The 18,070-nt window shown below is 40.5% G+C and overlaps 1 protein-coding gene across 2 annotated transcripts in view; it reads right to left on the bottom strand.

The window, feature by feature from the left end:
• Positions 1-18,070, bottom strand: part of RNF130 (ring finger protein 130) — a 111,893-nt gene that overhangs the window by 74,573 nt on the left and 19,250 nt on the right. For both annotated transcript variants that reach the window (XM_075900529.2, XM_075900528.2), the window contains exon 2: positions 16,862-17,056. In XM_075900529.2, coding sequence (XP_075756644.1) covers positions 16,862-17,056 — 195 coding nt within the window. The remainder of the gene's footprint in view (positions 1-16,861; positions 17,057-18,070) is intronic.

Raw genomic sequence — 18,070 nt, 5'->3', positions numbered from 1 at the left:
GGCCATAGGCCGTTTGCACACAGTACACCACTAAAACTCTGAGGCATTAGGCATGCCCCAGAGCCTGGGGAGCTAACCAACCATCGGCATCTGCCCACCTCTTCTGAATCTCTCAAAGAATGCAGTTAGGAAGGAAAATGAGAGAATCACTATTAAGTGCTAGGGGCTAGGAGCTTACCTAGGCAATACAGCTAGGAAGTTCCAATGCCATCACGGACGGTAAGAAGGATCTGAGGAAGGAGTAGGGTCAGTAGTGGTATATATGTGCTAATATAGCTGCACCACTCAAGGGGTCTCCTCAGCCGACCCTACAGGAGCCGCTGGGGAAAAAGTTTCCGACGCTTCTGCACACAGCATGCAGACACCTGATTGGAATCGATATGAACAACCACTCGAAGAACTGTTTGTTCCTTCCCAAGTGGAGTACTTTGCATTTATCCTTATTAAACTTCATCCTCTACCTCAGACCATTCCTCCAGTTTGTTAAAACATTCTGAAAGGGACTAACACAAGAGCAGACTACCTGCCTGGGTGGAAGATTCAAGTATGGGTTGAGACAACTGTTAGATGTGTTTTTTGTGGATACAAGTCAAGACAACCTTTAACCTCTAAAAGGGATACAGGAAAAATCTGACCCTAAAACTAATTTGCCCACAACAGTAATATCCCTTTGAAAGCGTATCTGTACAGCTACCTTTGTGTAGGATACCTGGGATTATAATTGAACATCAATATCAGATGATCAGCTAGGAGTAAGAGGGTAGGAGTAAGAGAGGACTGATATAATTGAGATTACCAACATCACATGCTTTGAGACTAGTGCCTAGGTTTGACAGATGGTACCTATTTAGAGTAGCTTTTGTGTATTTTTTTAAAGAGTAGATAAACTGTGCATATGTTTTTAAAAATTGGTTTATAAATCTTTATTACAACCCACGTGGTTTTTCTTCACACAAAACATTCTGAACATGAAAATTCCTACCTTTCCATAAAAATGTTGAATATTTTTGGAGACTACCACATTCAGGATTCTCAATCAAAAGGGGATTTGGGGGTTTTATCCCACAAGGTGCATTTTCAGGACTGCAGTTCAGAACATGCAAGAAATAATAATTAACCACAAGCATCTGCATTTCAGAGGTTCGTGAGATTATAATCTGAAGAAGTGGGCTGTGCCCACAAAAGCTCATGATATCATCTATATGTTTTGTTAGTCTATCAAGTGCTACCAGACCATTTGTTGTTTAAGTTTATCATGTAACATTCAGTATGTGAACTAACTACACAAAGGTTATCTTCGATTAGCTGAAATTCTCACCTACACTACAAACAATCAAGCAATTACAGTAGCGCTCCAGTTTAGATAGAATATTCATCATGTTTCATAACCAGGCTAGATCTTTGGAAATGTAAAGAACTCCTACAACAATGACTTGCAATATGAAAGCTTCTCACTTACACATTGAGCTATTTGCTATTTCTAGTAGCAGTATAAATCTATTTGACACCTGAAAATCAGCAATATTTATGCTAAAGCTTGAATTCATAACTAGTCTACCAAGGAGGACATGGATACACATAGAATAAGCATGTAACCAGGCTCCCAGACTCAGCAGTACTAATGTAAATAAAATCCTGCCCAGGTGCCATAGGACCACTAATTTTTAAGACTATTTTGCTTGCAATAGTCAACTCTAGAGTCCAACAAAAACAAAAAAGACATTTAAAAGTAAGCACAGTAGTGCAAATATAATGAAAAATGAAAACTTCAAACATTTTTACTTTATAAGAGCAAGAACAGGCACTGGACAGAATTATGAAAATATGCCTACAGACTTCACTATCTTGTAGTTTAAAGCTCACAACTGCATTGTTTAACGTAAATGACAGAACTTTATTCAGTTCTAGTTTTCTTTCTTCTTTCAGAAGAAAGGGGATGAAATTAAGACTGAGGATAAATCCAGAAAGTGCATGCAGCTTTTCAAAGAGTTGGGACTGGCAAATCACCTTCAAAGTGTAACTTATGTGCCAGTTGAACAAGGCTGAGACAAATTAAGGCATTTTCACATCCCCTGAACATTTGGTAATCAAACAGGAATATTCTTCCCAACAGAACGGCTCATGTATTTTTTTAAGCTTCAAGCTTTCAATATAGCAGTTGCCAGGACTGGGATATATCAAGGCTAATGTCTTGCAAAAGGAACAACTGAATATCAAACCAGATGACTAAAATTTTTAGGCTGAATTCTAAGACCAGTTTAGAATTCCATTCTTGGCATCTGCTTGTTTAATAGTCACAAAATTGCTCCATTCTGCCATTCAAACATTAAGTGGATTTACACTTTGGAGTGAGCATGATTCTAAGCTACATTTTTCATTTTCCCACAAGTCCAGTTCATATAGATTTGGCTATGATAGCTTACGGTCACAAGCATGATTCTATAAATCTAGTAAGGTATCAATGGCTTCTAGTTGCTTCTGTCTTTCTCCACTATCTTCACAGCTTCAACTATGCATAAAGATCAAACTCTATGTAAGCTCATGATACCATCTACATTTTTTGCTAGCCTCTAACATGCCAACGGACCATTCATTGTTTACGTTTTTTCAGTTACAGACTAATATGGCTACCCCTCTGACACTCAAAGAAACACACTTTTTAATTCTCAAAGATATAGTGCAGCATTATGTAGAAGTGAGACCACTGTGTTACAAATGAGCTGTGCTCTAGACTCCTAAAAAATGTCAGGAAGCACCTCTACGCTTCTAGTACAATGCATATTATAGTAGCTAAATTTTAAATGTGTCTTATGAAAAACCAATTGTGTAATCATAAATTTGCCCAACTCTTCTACCGGCCTCGTGGGACTCACTGAATCTGTCTCTTACCTCCATCTGCAAAACTGGCATTTGTACCATTTCTACAGGGCATCAGGAAGATAAATCCATAATATGTTGTGCTCAGAAGAGAGGAGTACCATAGGGAAAAAAAATACTCTCTTCAGACCTGAAATTATGACAGGGTTGAATTTTTTTAAAATGATAAGTATAGCTTCTCTTTTTCCACCTGCTTCTTGACTACTGCCTTATTCTTAGATTCAAACAGATGTGACCAATCATTTTGTTTGTACTGTGCATCCTCCCTCTAGGTGCAGATTCTGTTACCTTCTGAAAATAGCATTTATAGCTCAAGCTCACACAGAAAATCTTGTAGTATCCTGAGGGGCATCAAGTAAGATTAAGGGATGCAAATTTTATTTAAAAAAATGCCCTAACCTTTTCAGCCTTTTAATTCTTTTCAACAATGCAAAACAACTCTGGAGAAACATGCATAAAGCAGCCGAAGACAGAAATGCATCTACATACACTTGATGTAGTAGTTTCTCCCTTCCCCTAAGTGATGCTTCCATATACTTAACTTTGTAAGGCTGTAAAGAATAGGAAAATATACTTCATTTTGACTACCACAGCATGTGTCTTATGTGACTGCTTTCTTTCTCCTTTTTGAGAACCAGTTTAAGTCAGGCAGATCATTTTTACGGTGAATGAGGTCTCTGTTTGAGAACATACATTTTTACAAGTTTGAAATACAGGCAGTCCCCGACTTACGCGGATCCGACTTATGTCGGATCCGCAGTTACGAATGGGGCTTTTCTCGTCCCGGAGGGCACGCCCCCGGGGCGAGAAAAGCTGCTCCGTGTCTCCCTGGTCTCCCAAAGCCGCAGAGCAAAGCCTCGGGGGAAGCTGGCAGCGGGACAGCTCAGGCGCGCCTGGGCTGCCCCGCTACCCCACCCCTCCGCGGCTTTACTCCTCGTCTTCCTGGAGACCCCCCAGCAGACCAGGGAGACACGGAGCAAAGATGGGGAGGATGCGGGCGGGACCGCGGCACATCTCCGCGGTCCTGCTGTCTGGGTTTCCCTGGTCTGCTGGGGGGCGCAGCTAGTGTGCCCCCCAGCAGACCAGGCTTTTCTCACCTTGGGTAGAGCAGCTGGGTTGGTCCTGCAGCGCCGCTCCTCAGCGCTACTGGACCAACTGGGCAGCACCCCAGCTGCTCTTCCCCAGGTGTCCCCAAGTCAGCCGCTGCTTAAACTGATCAGTGGCTGACTACAGGAAGCCCGAGGCAGAGTTGCTCTGCCCCGGGCTTCCTGGAATCAGCTGCTGATCAGTTTCAGCGGCGGCTGACTTGGGGACACCTGGGGAAGAGCAACTGGGGTGCTGCCCGGTTGGTTCCCGCAGCGCCCCAGCTGCTCTGTCCTAGGCGTCCAGATTCAGCTGCTGTTGAAACTGATCAGCAGCTGATTCCAGGCAGCCCAGGGCAGAGCAACTCTGCCTCGGGCTTCCTGTAGTCAGCCGCTGGTCAGTTTCAGTAGCGGCTGAATCTGGAAGCCAGTTCCGACTTACATACAAATTCAACTTAAGAACAAACCTACAGTCCCTATCTTGTACATAACCCGGGGACTGCCTGTACCCTCAAAGATGTACTTTATGAAAAATGGAGGAGAGTTCTTTGAAGTAGTATCTCTTTTCCTACCGGTTGCCCAAACCTCTTTTGCCAGATAATTTTGTAGCTCTGGAGATTTACTCCCTCAGATCTCAAGTTTATATGAAGGCAACTAAAGCTGCTTTTAATTTGTGTTAGTCTTTAAGGTGCTGCAAGACTATTAGTTGTTTTTAAAATTAAAGCTGCTTTGACAGCATTTCCATGCCTGTTTCCACCAATACCTCTAATATCCCTATAAACATTTCAAGCAGTGCCTGACTGATATCTCTGGTTGCCTCCAAAATAAAAAGGGACGCAAAGTCAGGTGTGGATTAGAAGAAAATACATCCAGAGCAGTGTTCTAAGATTTTCCATCCTAGGGAGGGTTGAATTTCCCTTATGTGCAACACTAATATTGAGGTAGTGTGTAGATGTGCACCCACAAGTACAAACAAAAGCTACAGATATAAATATATATTTAAATAGTCCATAGGTGTGGAAGAAAGTATATTAAAACAAGAGATAATTAACAAGGAATAATGCTTATGATTATTTAATATGAAATCAAATAAAAAGAAAATTAACACTATCCTTGGCTGAAGGAGTGGATTGTGCTCATGAAAGCTCATGATACTATTTTTATATTTGTGTCATTCTAGGGTGCTACAAGACCATTGTTGTTTTTTTCCACTGAAGACTAACAGAGCTATCCCTCTGAGACCTAAGAGTACATGTATCATCATCCTTTCTAACAGATAGATGCATGTTTCAAAGACCTCACAAATAAGATTTCATTCCACAAAACAGCAAGCATCACACCTAGTACTTGCTACTTCTGACTCATAAGAGCCAGAACTCTACTACATAGCAAAGATCTGGCCTTAATGCATTATAATTTACCATGTATTAACTAGTAACACAGGATTTAAAAAAAATCATTAAGATCAGAGATTTAGCTATCGGCAACCCTCAAAAAAAATCTGTTAAAAGAATTTGTCTCTTACCATAAGCTATTAATAGTTATGTAAATTGTGTGTGTGAGAGAGAGAGAGAGAGAGAGCGCTCAGATCAGTCAATTCCCCAACAGGAGGACTAGGGGAGAATCAGGAAGGGGGGAGAATCAGGAAGGGGGGAGGCTGCTTCTCTGTTATCAGTTCATGGGGCAGAGGTGGTTTTGGTAAAGAGGCAGAGAAGTTGATTCTATCTGGCAGTGTCTGTAACTTACCCAGCTTTTTCCACATAGCTAGTGGCAGGCAATGAAGCACAGATCCCTTTCCCCTTCAGCTGGTAGCTTCAGCATAATCTGGGTCACATGATCCCCCAAGTACTTCCTGCCTCCCTGATTGAAGAACTCACCCCAGCGTGTTCAGACCCTCCAGGGAAGTGGAGAGGGGAGGACCAGAGTAGAGACTGGAGCCAAGACAGCAGGCAGCTGCTGCTGCCTCTGCTCCTCTACCATGAGGGAGCGAGTGCCTGGTTCTGCCTTTCCCAGCCACTTAACTGAGCTCCCTGTCTGCACAGGGAGCTCGGAACCTCTGTGCGGGGCACAGAAAAGGGCTGCGCAGCCATGCAGCTTACAGGGAACCTTGCTCAGAGAAACAAGGAAGACAATGTAATTTAATCTTGCACCTCTCATCAATAAATTATGTCCATATACTGATTTGAAAGTTTGCCTTTAAGCATTTGAACTTCATTGGCTGTCACCTTTGAAGAAAATTATTTAAATATTTTGCACTGTAGTGTGCTACAGTGTTGTAACCAGTGAATTAACATGGCTAGTATGACAAAAATATAACTAAAGCAACCAATAAAGGAAAAAAAGGTGAACAAATGGTTCAAGACATCTAGTTTGCAAGTTTATTTACAAATGAAGCACTATATAATAAGCCAACATGAATGATGAACATATAGTTGGCCTTGGAAAGAGAAGCAATTCTCAACTGGTCACTTTAATCTCTTATTCAGAGAAAAAAACCTCATGATAGACAGAACATTCTACTCCCCCCCCCCCCATTTTGAATCTATATTTACAACTTCGTTTGCAATAATTTTATTAGATCTTTCATAGAAAAACATGCCAAATTAACTTGCACTAAGACTGAAAATGTGTTTCTTATTGTTGGGAAATTATCAAAGCTAACAATCAGGGAATTAAAGTTGATTACATAAAACTCTGAGCAAATGTAAATTTGTGTGTCAGAATAGCTTATTAAGAATGAATCCATTTTAGTCAGCTACAAATTGGAAAAAATTCAGTGCTAAAAATCTACACACTAAATTCTATTCAAAACTCAACAAAGTCAATTAAATAAAAAAGTGCTGTGCCCTGATAAGTAAGCAAATAAAGCTATTTTGGGATTCAATGGTCCTGAGGAAAACACTAATACTTGGCTCAAGAGATTTTTACATAATGCATTGAAAAATACTTGCTTGTTTCTGTTGCTATCTTCAAGATTACCAAAATTTTCAATTAAAAAAACAAATAGTCTAATACCACTTTAAAGACTAACAAAATATGTAGATGGTATCATGAGCTTTCGTGGGCACAACCCACTTCTTCAGATGACCCGAGTGTTGGAAGTCCAGATCCAAGAATAAATAAGGGAAGGAGGGAGGGGAGAGAAGGAAAAAAAATTGAAGGGGATGAAGAAAAAAAAAAAAGACAGCGAGTAGATAAGCGTCAGAGGGATAGCTGAGTGAGTCAATAACAGGAAAAACTTAAAAAACAACAATTAGTCTAGTGGCATTTCAAAGACTAACTAGATAAGAGGCTGATAAAAACCATTGGTTAGCACTTGGAAAGGAAGATGACCAACACCAGATTCTACACAGACATTAAGAATCATTAGCACCTTTATTGTTTGTTTGGTAATGTGTGAGCTGTCTAATATCACAATTCAAACCATTAATATAATAATTAAACTTGGGAATGAAGTTAGGCTTCAATCCTCCTCTGCGTATTTGGCTTGTGGAATTGGTCTGAAACAAAACAGCAACTTGGAGATCCATTAATGAGCATCTAGGAAGATTAAAACGTTCTCCAACAGGTTTGTGTGTGTTGCTTTTTTGGATACCTGATTTGTGTTCATTAATTCTTTCCTGTAGAGACTGTCCAGTTTGGCCGATATACACTGCAGTAGGGCATTGCTGGCATAGATCACATTAGTGGATATGCAGTTAAATGAGCCTCTGATTTGGTGGCTGATGTGGTTGGGTCCAGAGATGAAAACACTTGTGTAGATGTGTGGGCAGAGTTGGCACCAGGGCTGATTGCAGGAGTGGGTTCTTGGATGCTTATGATGTAACTGTGCTGCGTGGTTACCAGAAATAATGTGTTTCAGGTTAGGGGGCTGTCTGTAAGTGAGAATTGGCCTCTGAGAGCGAGGAGTCATTTTCCAGGATAGGTTGTAGATTTTTTGATAATGCGTTGGAGGGGTTTAAGTTGTGGACTATAGTGATGACAAGTGGAATTCTGTTTTCTCTTTTGGGCCTAAAAAGAGAAAACAGAATTCCACTTGTCATCACCTAAAGTCTTTTCATTCTACATCATCTAAGACTCATAAGCTTATGTAAAGTTGGACTGACTGCATGGGCTTAAAACTATGTTTTACTTATTGAGGTTATGTAAGTGGAGAAACAAGTTGATGTGAGATGCTTTTTGGTGCCTCACAGGAATAATAAATTATATATAGTATGATCACAAAGACAGATTTGGTGCAAGCTTCTCTTCATTGTTCTATCAATATCTCTGAATCCTGACTTGAAATCACTTTTGGAGTGATTGGAGTGAGACTATTTCTGCTTCTGCATCCATTCCTCTCTTGATGTCTAAGTGCCTGCCATCAAGCATTACCCTGGTAACTGTGATGGCAGCATGAACTTTAGAGCCCTGTCAACTCTGAACTTGACTGAAATCCCTGAACTGCCATTAGTGACTTGAAGTCAATCTACTACTATATCTGTTTGAACCAATGATGAAGAACACATCCATTCTTCTTTGCTCACATTTCAAAACAAGCATGAATTCTTCTTCTTCAATCACTATTCTATTATTGGATAATATCATCTGAGTCTCTCTCTTTCCCTTAATATGTAATTCATGCTTTTCTGGTTTGGAGGGAAGGGATAGGGTGCAAGGTTCATGCTCTAAAAAGCTACAGTCTTAACTCTAAAAACAGAACAAAGAGTCAATCATACATCACTGAATGGATATTCTCTCTCTTTCTCTAAAGGATGCATTATTTATTCAATGATGCGATTAAAGCAAGCAAGCTTGTTCTGATTACTTTAAAGATTTGAGTCTACTTTGGATGTAAAGATGTAATGCTAGATATAATGTAAAGACCTAAGGAGAAAATTTCTGTAACACTGACAACAATGATAAAATCAGTAATCAATGGAATTTAGTAATTTTATTTAAATAAGTTGTATTTTAAGATGTAAAACAGTAAGTGTCATGATGCAAGTAGCCCTCCTCACAAAAGAACAGAGATGGCTGGGTCATGTGAGTATGAGATGTGGACAGTGTGGTCAGAGTACAAGATAGTAGTCACAAGACAAAGACCCAGAAAAAGATAGTTCAAGGTACGAAGGAGGACAAGAAGAATGTTAGTATCAACTTGGATGCAACACTTTGTTTTCAAGCATTCCTGTCAAGACCAACTATCAATGACCCTAACCAATAAAAAAGTCACGATTTACCTGAATTTGAGAATGACTTACCGTGACTTAGTAACACTGTTAAATTTAAGTTTCTACTAAACAATTAAAAAATTTAACATTAACACTAGTTTTTGTTTTACCTGCATTTCTTTCCTGTTCCCATTACTGACTATAAAAAGACAGCTACTAAATTTTTTCCCCACCACATATTCTCTCTTGTGCATTACCCATTATTTGTTCTGCTTCAATAAAGGAAACAAAACCACTGATAAAGCTGCCTTCCTGCCAGTAATGTCACTACCTAATATAAACTGCTCTGGAAAAGATGTCCTTCATCTACCCAACAGAGGACATTTAGCAGGATACGTGGAATATACATACATACACACATACCTGTTGTAACTAAGCTTAGCAAGTTTTTGCTAGTAGATACAAGCTCATAACTCTTTTGCTAGCTGGCCCTGGGAGACAATGTAGCATTAAAACCTTCAAGTCAGAGACTTAATATACTATTAGAACACATAAAATCAAACAGCTTCTGCTGTAAAAGATGCCAATTGCTTTCATTTGATATGATAAAAACATTGATTGGAAAGTTACATTTGATATCTGGCCATCAAAAAGATTATGTACTCGGCTGTAGCAGTATATTGAGAAAGTGCATAAACATATTTCCATATATTCAGCCAGGAAAAAGAAAAAAAATGTATTAGATGAAATATTCATCACCATGCCAAAAGCAACTGACTTAAGGGAGGATTGTTTGCTGAAATCCACAAAAGGATAAGTATCCTTCAAAGAGCACCAAAATGTTAAAAGGTAAATCTTTATTGACTTTGTATATGTATGATTTCTGAATCCAAACCTCAAATAGTTTGGGTCCTAGGTACTTAAACTTTCTCTTCCTGCAAGATACCACAAAGGCTGAGATCATCTGAGGTGGAAATGCAAGCCGTCCTCTACTATGGAATTTATTTGTTTAAGTGACTGGATGTGGTAACTTTCAGTACATGCTGCAACACCCACATATTTGTCAAAGCTATTCTTTGGAAAGAGTTAATGGGAAAAATGTAACAGCTTGGACTACAGGGCAGATGGGACTTAAGACTTCCCATTCAGTGTTAAATATATAGGTCTGTGGGCTTGGTTAGGGAATCAGGGGTGCCATTTAGGTAGAGCAAGATGCACAGGCTCCTTTGCAAATGATACTCTTTGTCAGGTATGATGAGTTGTTCCTGAAGAAACTCACTACACCAGAACACTCGTATTATAGGATATTTAGCTATAAAGAGTAACATGTTAAAATATCTCCAGAAAGCTTGTAACTTTTCAAGATTTATAATTGTTGTGGGATGCATGTATGGTTAATCGTCATGGTATCATGTATTTACACTGAAAGTGTACTGAAGACTAGTTTCTACCACAAGTCTATAAAGTGATGTAACAATTGAAGGTTAAATTGTACAGCTTTGCACAATACGAAGACTTTCAATGGAAAGCCATGAAAGGCAACTGCAAACAACTAAACCATTTAAAGGTGAAAAAAGAAACATTACAGCAAGACTTACCTGTCAGTGTAAGAGGATCAAATAATTTTCAGTATAACAGAAGAGTGAGCGATCCCAGTGACAACTAGTGAGGAGGGACACAAAGGTGGCACCAACTGAAGGGGGAAGGAGGATGTAACCCCTCCCAGATCTCTTTACATGACTCTACCCACCCCGCCCCTAGCTCAGGGTCCCTGCACTCTCTTGGTCTTCTCCCCATCCTACATTACATGGCTGGAGGCCGAAGGAGGGGGAAGAGACTAATATTTGTTCTTCTGTTGTGCCGGCTCCAGTCTCTCTGGCATGGGGAGCCACTAATGCACTCTCGCAGGCAGCCTCCAGCCATGCTGTCTGCTTGGGACACTGTCTGGTTCGGCACAGCTGCAGTGTCCCAGGCAGGCAGCATAATCAGAGGCTGCTTGGGTCAGGAGAGTGCAACTGCTGGACTGAGCATTTCAGGTAGCATGGCTGGAAAAGGATTGGCTCTGCTTCCACCTCCAGCTGCTGGCCCCTCTCCCCTTTCCCTTCCTCACTGGTCTTATAAGAAGGAGCATGTGATCCTTCTGCTTAAAAGACATCTGGAGGAACAATATTCTTAGGAAAAACTGCATCCCTATTCTTATGAAACAGCTAGCTCTGTAATTTCTGCTGGACCTTCGGGGACAAGGAGAGAATGTTATTTTTTTAAGATAGGAAAGGTAACCACTAATGAACGTACAACCAGCTTTGCAATTTATGATTTTTTGTATAATAATCATTTGTTGCCACATCTCCGACTTCTAGTTAAATTGTTAGTCTCTCAAATCTATTTTTGTTTTATTATAATTGTTGTGTGGTTTACAGAGCTGGTGATATAAGTTAAAACTAGTAAATGGGGGCAAAGGACCTGGAAATTCTGTAAGATACCAATTGCGGGGGCTGGATATCAGTGTGACACCTCAAAAAGGACTTAAGGAGTGGGGTGCATCTATTGCTAGCCTGCAAGGTGAATATGGGCTGGCCTAGCCTAAAAAAGAGTAAGTCCCTGAAAGGCTAGTGGTGCTAAAGAACTGACACCCAGTCAGCATCAGCAAGACTCCTGCAGGTCAGACGCAGGGGGTAATGACGTGACTCATGGTACCAGGTCCCTCAGGAGTGATTAAAAGCCTTACTAAAAATCAGGATTTCTCACAATTACTGATTCCTCTCCTGCAAATCCACTATGCCAATAATCCTGTCAAAGAAGGAAATTAGATTGGTTTGACACGATTTGTTCTTGCAAATCTATCTTGAGTATTTCTTCTAATCCTACTGTCCTCTAGGTGCTTACAAATGGATTGTTAAATAATTTGTTCTGTCTTTCCAGGTTTTGAATTACGGTTTTGAATTAAGGCTGACTGGACTACTGTTCCTGGGGTTTTCTTCGTTTTCCTTTTTAATGGATAAACTAATGCTTATCAGTTTCAGTAGTTAAACTGTGCTAGGGTTCCTCCTGCTGGCTCTGCACCCAGGTTTTCTCCTTGCTGACAGCCTGGTGCCAGGGGCTCTGCTGCAACCATGCCTCAAGCTTCAACCCGGCCTGCTGGCCCCACATCTCAGGCTCCAACACCGGAAAGCATCCTAGCACGCGTGGGATCCCAGATGTTTTCAGCGAGAGGCATCAAAGCCCTACGCCTTGGCAGCATCTTGGGAGTGGAGCTGGCAACCAGGACCCCACATGTGCTGGGACGATGCCAGCAGCAAAGTCCAAGGCATGGGGCTGACAGCCAAGGCCCCAGGAGTGGGGCCAGTAGATGAAACCCTGGGCGTACTAGGATGCTGCCGGCAGCAAAGTCTGACGCGTGGGACCAGCAGCCGGAACCCTTAGTACAGGGGCCTCCTCTCCAGCACCTTTCTCTCCCTACCCTAGTTAAATGTTTGACTGTGTAACCAATACAATTTTGATCAGTTATACAGTTACTGTGTTTATACGATTTTTTTACATCTCTACACTGAAACTTTACCCAACCTTCATTATGTTCCCAAAGATAACTGCTAACATTTCCAAGATTGTTTCAGCTAGTTCCTTAAGCACCCTAGAATGAATTTTATCAGGCCCTGCATTTAAAATATTCTTTAAATCTGTTCTCCCTATTTTAGCTTGCATTTCTTTCCCCTGGTTACTACTATAGCTTGCAACTTCTAGTCTGGCAGACTCTGGTCCAGCAGCCTTTGTGGTCCAGCATGACTTTAGTTGACCCATGATGCCCATGTATCATGGGTGTGGCCAAGTTTCCCATGGGTCTCTTGCTACATTTCATAAGTAGAAGCACCACAGGGAGCACGGAGTGAGCGGGGGGTCTCAAGCAGTCCCCCACCTGCCCCGAGTTCCCACTGCCGTGTTTCAGCCTTTAAAATGTACAAAAGCCCTAAGTGCTGCAGGGAGCATGGGGCCAGCGGGATTGACTGAGTCTCTAACAAAGCGCCACAGTGGGAACAGGCATCACACAATTTCCACACTGTGCCTCCGCCTCCCTGTCTCCTCCAGAGACAGTGCTAGAGGGAACCGGCTTTTAAGCTGGCTCCCCACAGCACTAACTACTGCTCCCCCCCCCTTGTTGCCTCTCTCAGATAGCTGACTAGTCGCTTACATCCCTAGACTAGAGAGGTTCAACCTGTATTAATTGTATTGTGCATCTGGTCAAAGTTAACCTTTAGTTAAGAAATGAAACAAAAAAGAGACATTAACCACCACAGCCTTTTTCATGTCACCAGTTTTGCTCTGCTTTCCTACTAAGTAGAGGACCTACACTTTTCCTTGTTTCTCTTGTGCCCAAGATATTTAAATAATCTTTTCTTACTGCCTTTTATGCCATTGATAAGTTTAACTCATTTTGTGTCTTAGTCTGATTTTGCCCCTTCTATTTTTTGTACTTATTAGTAATTTGATCACATTTACTCCATCAGAGCAATGTATCATATAGTATGACTACCCTACTACGGTACCAATGTAAAGGCTAAAAAATTCATACATAAAGAATGTGGAATCAATATTTTAATGTATTTCTCTAATGTGCTCTAGGGATGTGAACAACAAGCTGAGTAGTCAACTATCCGATAAGCATTTGCTTATTTGATAGACTAGTCGACTAGTGTGTTGACGTGCCCCTCTCCTTGCTGTCTCTATTGGAAAAAGGTAGCAAGCGGTCAGGGAAGAAGAGAGGGTACTTCAAAGTGGCAGTGCCACATGGAGCCCACAGTCAGTGGGGGAGTCCCCAACTGACCACGGGCTCCACGGGGCGCTACCGCTTTTAACACTACGGGGAGCACAGGGATAGTGGGGGAGGGAGGCCAACTGGACCAGTGGTCCCAGCAGCGCTTTCACCTCTGAAGCATAGCAACAGCCCTGGGGCTGATTCTGCACTTCAAAGGAGGAAGTACCCTTATCGACTAATCGGCAGTCAGTTAATCAAAATTTGACATCCCTCGTGCTCTAAACTTTGTTTTAAAGGCCTGAAAATTAAGTTTTATTTGGTTTATTTATTGATTTTATCTGCATGCCACTGGTGCTTAGATTAGCTTTAAATGTTGCCTGCTTTTCCTACATTGCTAATTTTATTGTAATATATTCATATATGGATCATTAAAAATATAGGAACCAATCAAAACAAATTCTCCAAAATTAGACGTTTTCTCCTTCAGAAAATCCAAGTGATCCAACCATAAGTTAAAAATTGCCTCCCCACCCCAAAAACCTGAATGAGTGCCTTGTGGGGAAATGGGGCAATATTTTAAATAAATGTTCATAACTGAAGTATATAAACCACGCTGCATATCTTGGGTTGTAGGCATAAACAAACTTATCTTTTTTATTTTGACCCAACCCTGTTTTTGGCACAAACATTCATAGGCTGTTTGGACTCATACTACAAGAAGATTATGCACATGGCTCACAGGAGCACGACATCCTGGGCAGCTATTGTTCTCCTTGCTTTGCTTCCCTGGACCCTGGCAGAACAGAATATGCTGCTACCTGATAAGCAACAAGAGCAAGACCTTCTGATTCCTAGGCTATTAGCATGTGGAAGTGGGACATCACTTGTGTAGCACCTATTTAGCCAAAAAAGTCAAACAGCTATTTGATTAAGGTACTTATAACCAGTTTTCCTCCCGATAATAGTCTACACTATCAAACTTAAAAGAATTCAACTACTGCTCACCTAAAGGAAGGGGAAAGTTAGACGAATGGAGCTTAAATATCCAGTTAGCACAGAGATATTGCCACTCTCTTAAAAAAAATGCTTCAAGGAATATGGTTGTTGACAGCAAGGGAAGAGTTAAGAGATCTGAGAACCATCCTGGTTTATTACAAAGAGACAGGGCTAAAGACTGCATGATTCAGAGATAAGATTGCTCAAGCAAAAAGCTATCTTAAAGCTTCCTACCTTCTGTCAATCTAGCTATATTAGTCTTCTTGCCTCTCCTGCCCATTTTGTTCATGAAAAAAACAGAAATCTTAATATCTTGTTACAACAAGTATCCTGCTTCGCTAGGGCCGGTAGAAGTCAGAAATCATCTGCATCACTTGGAAGTAAATACTGCAGGCTCTGTAACCCTTACAAACCTCACATCAACTTAGATCTCTGCCTTTGGAGCTTAAGTCTTCAGGGGAATTGCATGAACAAAGGAGCTATAAACATGGTGATGGCTCACAAGAGAAAAAAAAAAAGGTAAAAATATTTTGTTAGAATGAAGCAAAAGACAGTTACAATCAACAGAAGTAACGAACATGTGTGCTGGGCAATTTCTTTTGTAGGAGGCTTTGTTTCATTCTGAAAATGAGATGTCCAGAAAAGCTGCTTTTTAAAAAAAAACTATATTCGGCTCTCTAGAATAGAGTTCCAATCATATTCACACTAGGGGGTTTGGTGAGATTTAAAAAAAAAAAAAATAATAATAATTTGGGAACTCTGAATTCCCCAAGCATCTCCCCCATTACATTCAAAAGAAACGTAGTGGAACATTTTTAGGGGAGCTTTCAAAGGAAATGCAACCATCAAAACTAACTGGTCTTTTTGGGGTGAGCTGAAGGACGAAGACATCCCAAGTAAATAGACACTGTTTTGGGAAAATGCAGGTAGTTGTATTTTGCCCCGCTGTGAAATCTGCTAAAGGGATTTTTTCAGTGAAGGAAAGTCCAAAATAATCCTCTTATAATGCCAAACTTTTACATGTAAACTGCCCTAGAAACAGGCCATCAATACAATGAATCCTGAAAGAATTTCAGGTTATGTTTATAAGAACAATGCCTCCTTGAAACACTGAGTATGTCCTTTTTATTCTTGCATTGCAACAGTGTGATGGCCACATTAGTCTGTACCATCAGCAATACTTAAGTCCTTTTAAACTTCCACTAAAAGAAGCCTGGAGACTGGGATTTTGGAGCTTAATTCCTTTTGGCGCCTCTGAAATCTCCAATCTTCAAAACTCTGCTATAAGACATTACTATACATATTCTTCACTTCCAGATATTTTGTATTAAGTTACAGCTCTACTGTTATATAGTATTTTGTTTTCTGCCTCTCCAAAAAGCAATAGCTCTAAGATTTAAAACAAAAACAATAAGCTCTAAGATCCCAAAAAGGGGAAAGAAAAAAGTTACTCAGTGGATATGTGTATTCCTCTCCAGTTTAAAACCACAAACAAGTCCACTTCTCGATGCATTCATTGCATTTCACTATATTGCGTACTTGCTTGTAGTTTTAATGAACTAAGGCAGGGATGGGCCCCCGATCAGGGGCCACTGACTCACAGAAAAGTCAGTTGGGGGCCCGCACACAAGTGAGAAGCAAAAAAACGCAAAACAAACCAACCCTCATTGATGTGGCCCTCAACTGAGGAGAAAGACACTCTCCACATTCCCCTCACATACCAGAGTGGGGGGGGAGGGCACAAAGCAGGCTTACAGATTTTGTATGCTCCAGTCCCATGATGGGGAGGTGGCGGAAGGCTTGGAGTGCCAGCCTTGGGGACTGGATCAGGCAAGTCAGAGGCCGCATCTGGCACCCAGACCTTAGGCTGCCCACCCCGAACTAAGGACAAAAAAAATTAAGTAGCTCTGTATTATTTATAGTGCTTTAAAAATAATGTATGTGTCAGAAAAATACCCAGAAGGCAAAAGGGACAAAAGAGGAACAGACTTCATACTATTTACCTTGATGAGTCATAGTGACAGGTTCCTCACTGGATATGTTGTTGTAAATTACCACAGCTGTGGCATTATGTGAAGCTGCTCGCAATATTTTCTCTCTAAATGTACAATTTCCTCGTTGCAGCAAGGCAATCCACTGCTTGGTATTTGGAGGAACATGGAAACGTGTTCGAGGATCACAGCCCAGACGATCTGCCACTGAAAGAGGAGAAATATACACATTAGGGATTTGTTCAAACGGGCAAAAAAGTTAAAAGGAAAACAAAAAAACATTTGCCAAATAATTCAGTTGTCTTATAACTGAAAGTTATTACTCCCGTTATCAAAGCCTAAAACAAGCTGCATCCTTAAAAGAAAAATTCCCCTGAAAAATATTTTTATAACCTCATACTCATTAGAAGCTGTGAATACATAGACCTGAGAATTAATTTAGTGACAAAGATATTTTTAACTCTAGAAATAATTTATATTTGAATCAATACTTGCTCAAAGGTAAAAAACAGAAGTATGATTTGTGCACCATAGACATTACCAAGCATCTGTTTCTCAGCCACACTAAGCAAAGATATTTTTCTCCCTTTTATGCAGTTATAAATATCATTCCAGTGTGAAGTATGGCTAAACAAAGGAGGATGTGAAGACAAGCTTCTAAACCAGTCCTGTCAAGAACAGACTAGTGTTAATAAGTGTCACTGGTCTAATCTTTTCTAAAGTTGCACTATTAATCTTGTAAATATTTTAGTGCAAGTAACCAATTTATCAGGTACTTCAAGAATTAAAAAACCCTCAATTTCAACACCTCAGGCAAAGCCTTCTTGTAGCTCCCCTCAACCACACTACAATAAAAATGTGTCATACAATTTCTCCTAGGACAATAAGAAGCCAATGCACCATACTAAAGGGAGAAAAACCTAGGTACAATACATTACTTGTGATACAACAGCTGAGACCCATGACAAGTGGTACTCTTTGCACATAGCTGGAAACAAGACAGAGAAACTAATGCTTGCCTCATTCAAGAAATCTAGCATTGTTAAATAGTAACTTAAAGACAGCAAAGTGTAACATCTATGGTATTTAAGAACCAGTCAATATTATATCCTTCAGCTTCCAGAAAGTAAAAATATCACTAGCTACCAATAAGGTTAAAAACCAATAGTAGTTCTGCTTAAATGTGGTAGGCTTCTAAAAGCATTTCACACAGCAATTTAT

This window comes from Pelodiscus sinensis, chromosome 16 (assembly GCF_052426305.1).
Source record: "Pelodiscus sinensis isolate ZL-2025 chromosome 16, ASM5242630v1, whole genome shotgun sequence".
Classification (NCBI taxonomy): domain Eukaryota; kingdom Metazoa; phylum Chordata; order Testudines; family Trionychidae; genus Pelodiscus; species Pelodiscus sinensis.
The sequence above is the reverse complement of the archived record's forward strand: the minus strand, read 5'-3'. Positions and strand labels throughout refer to the sequence as shown.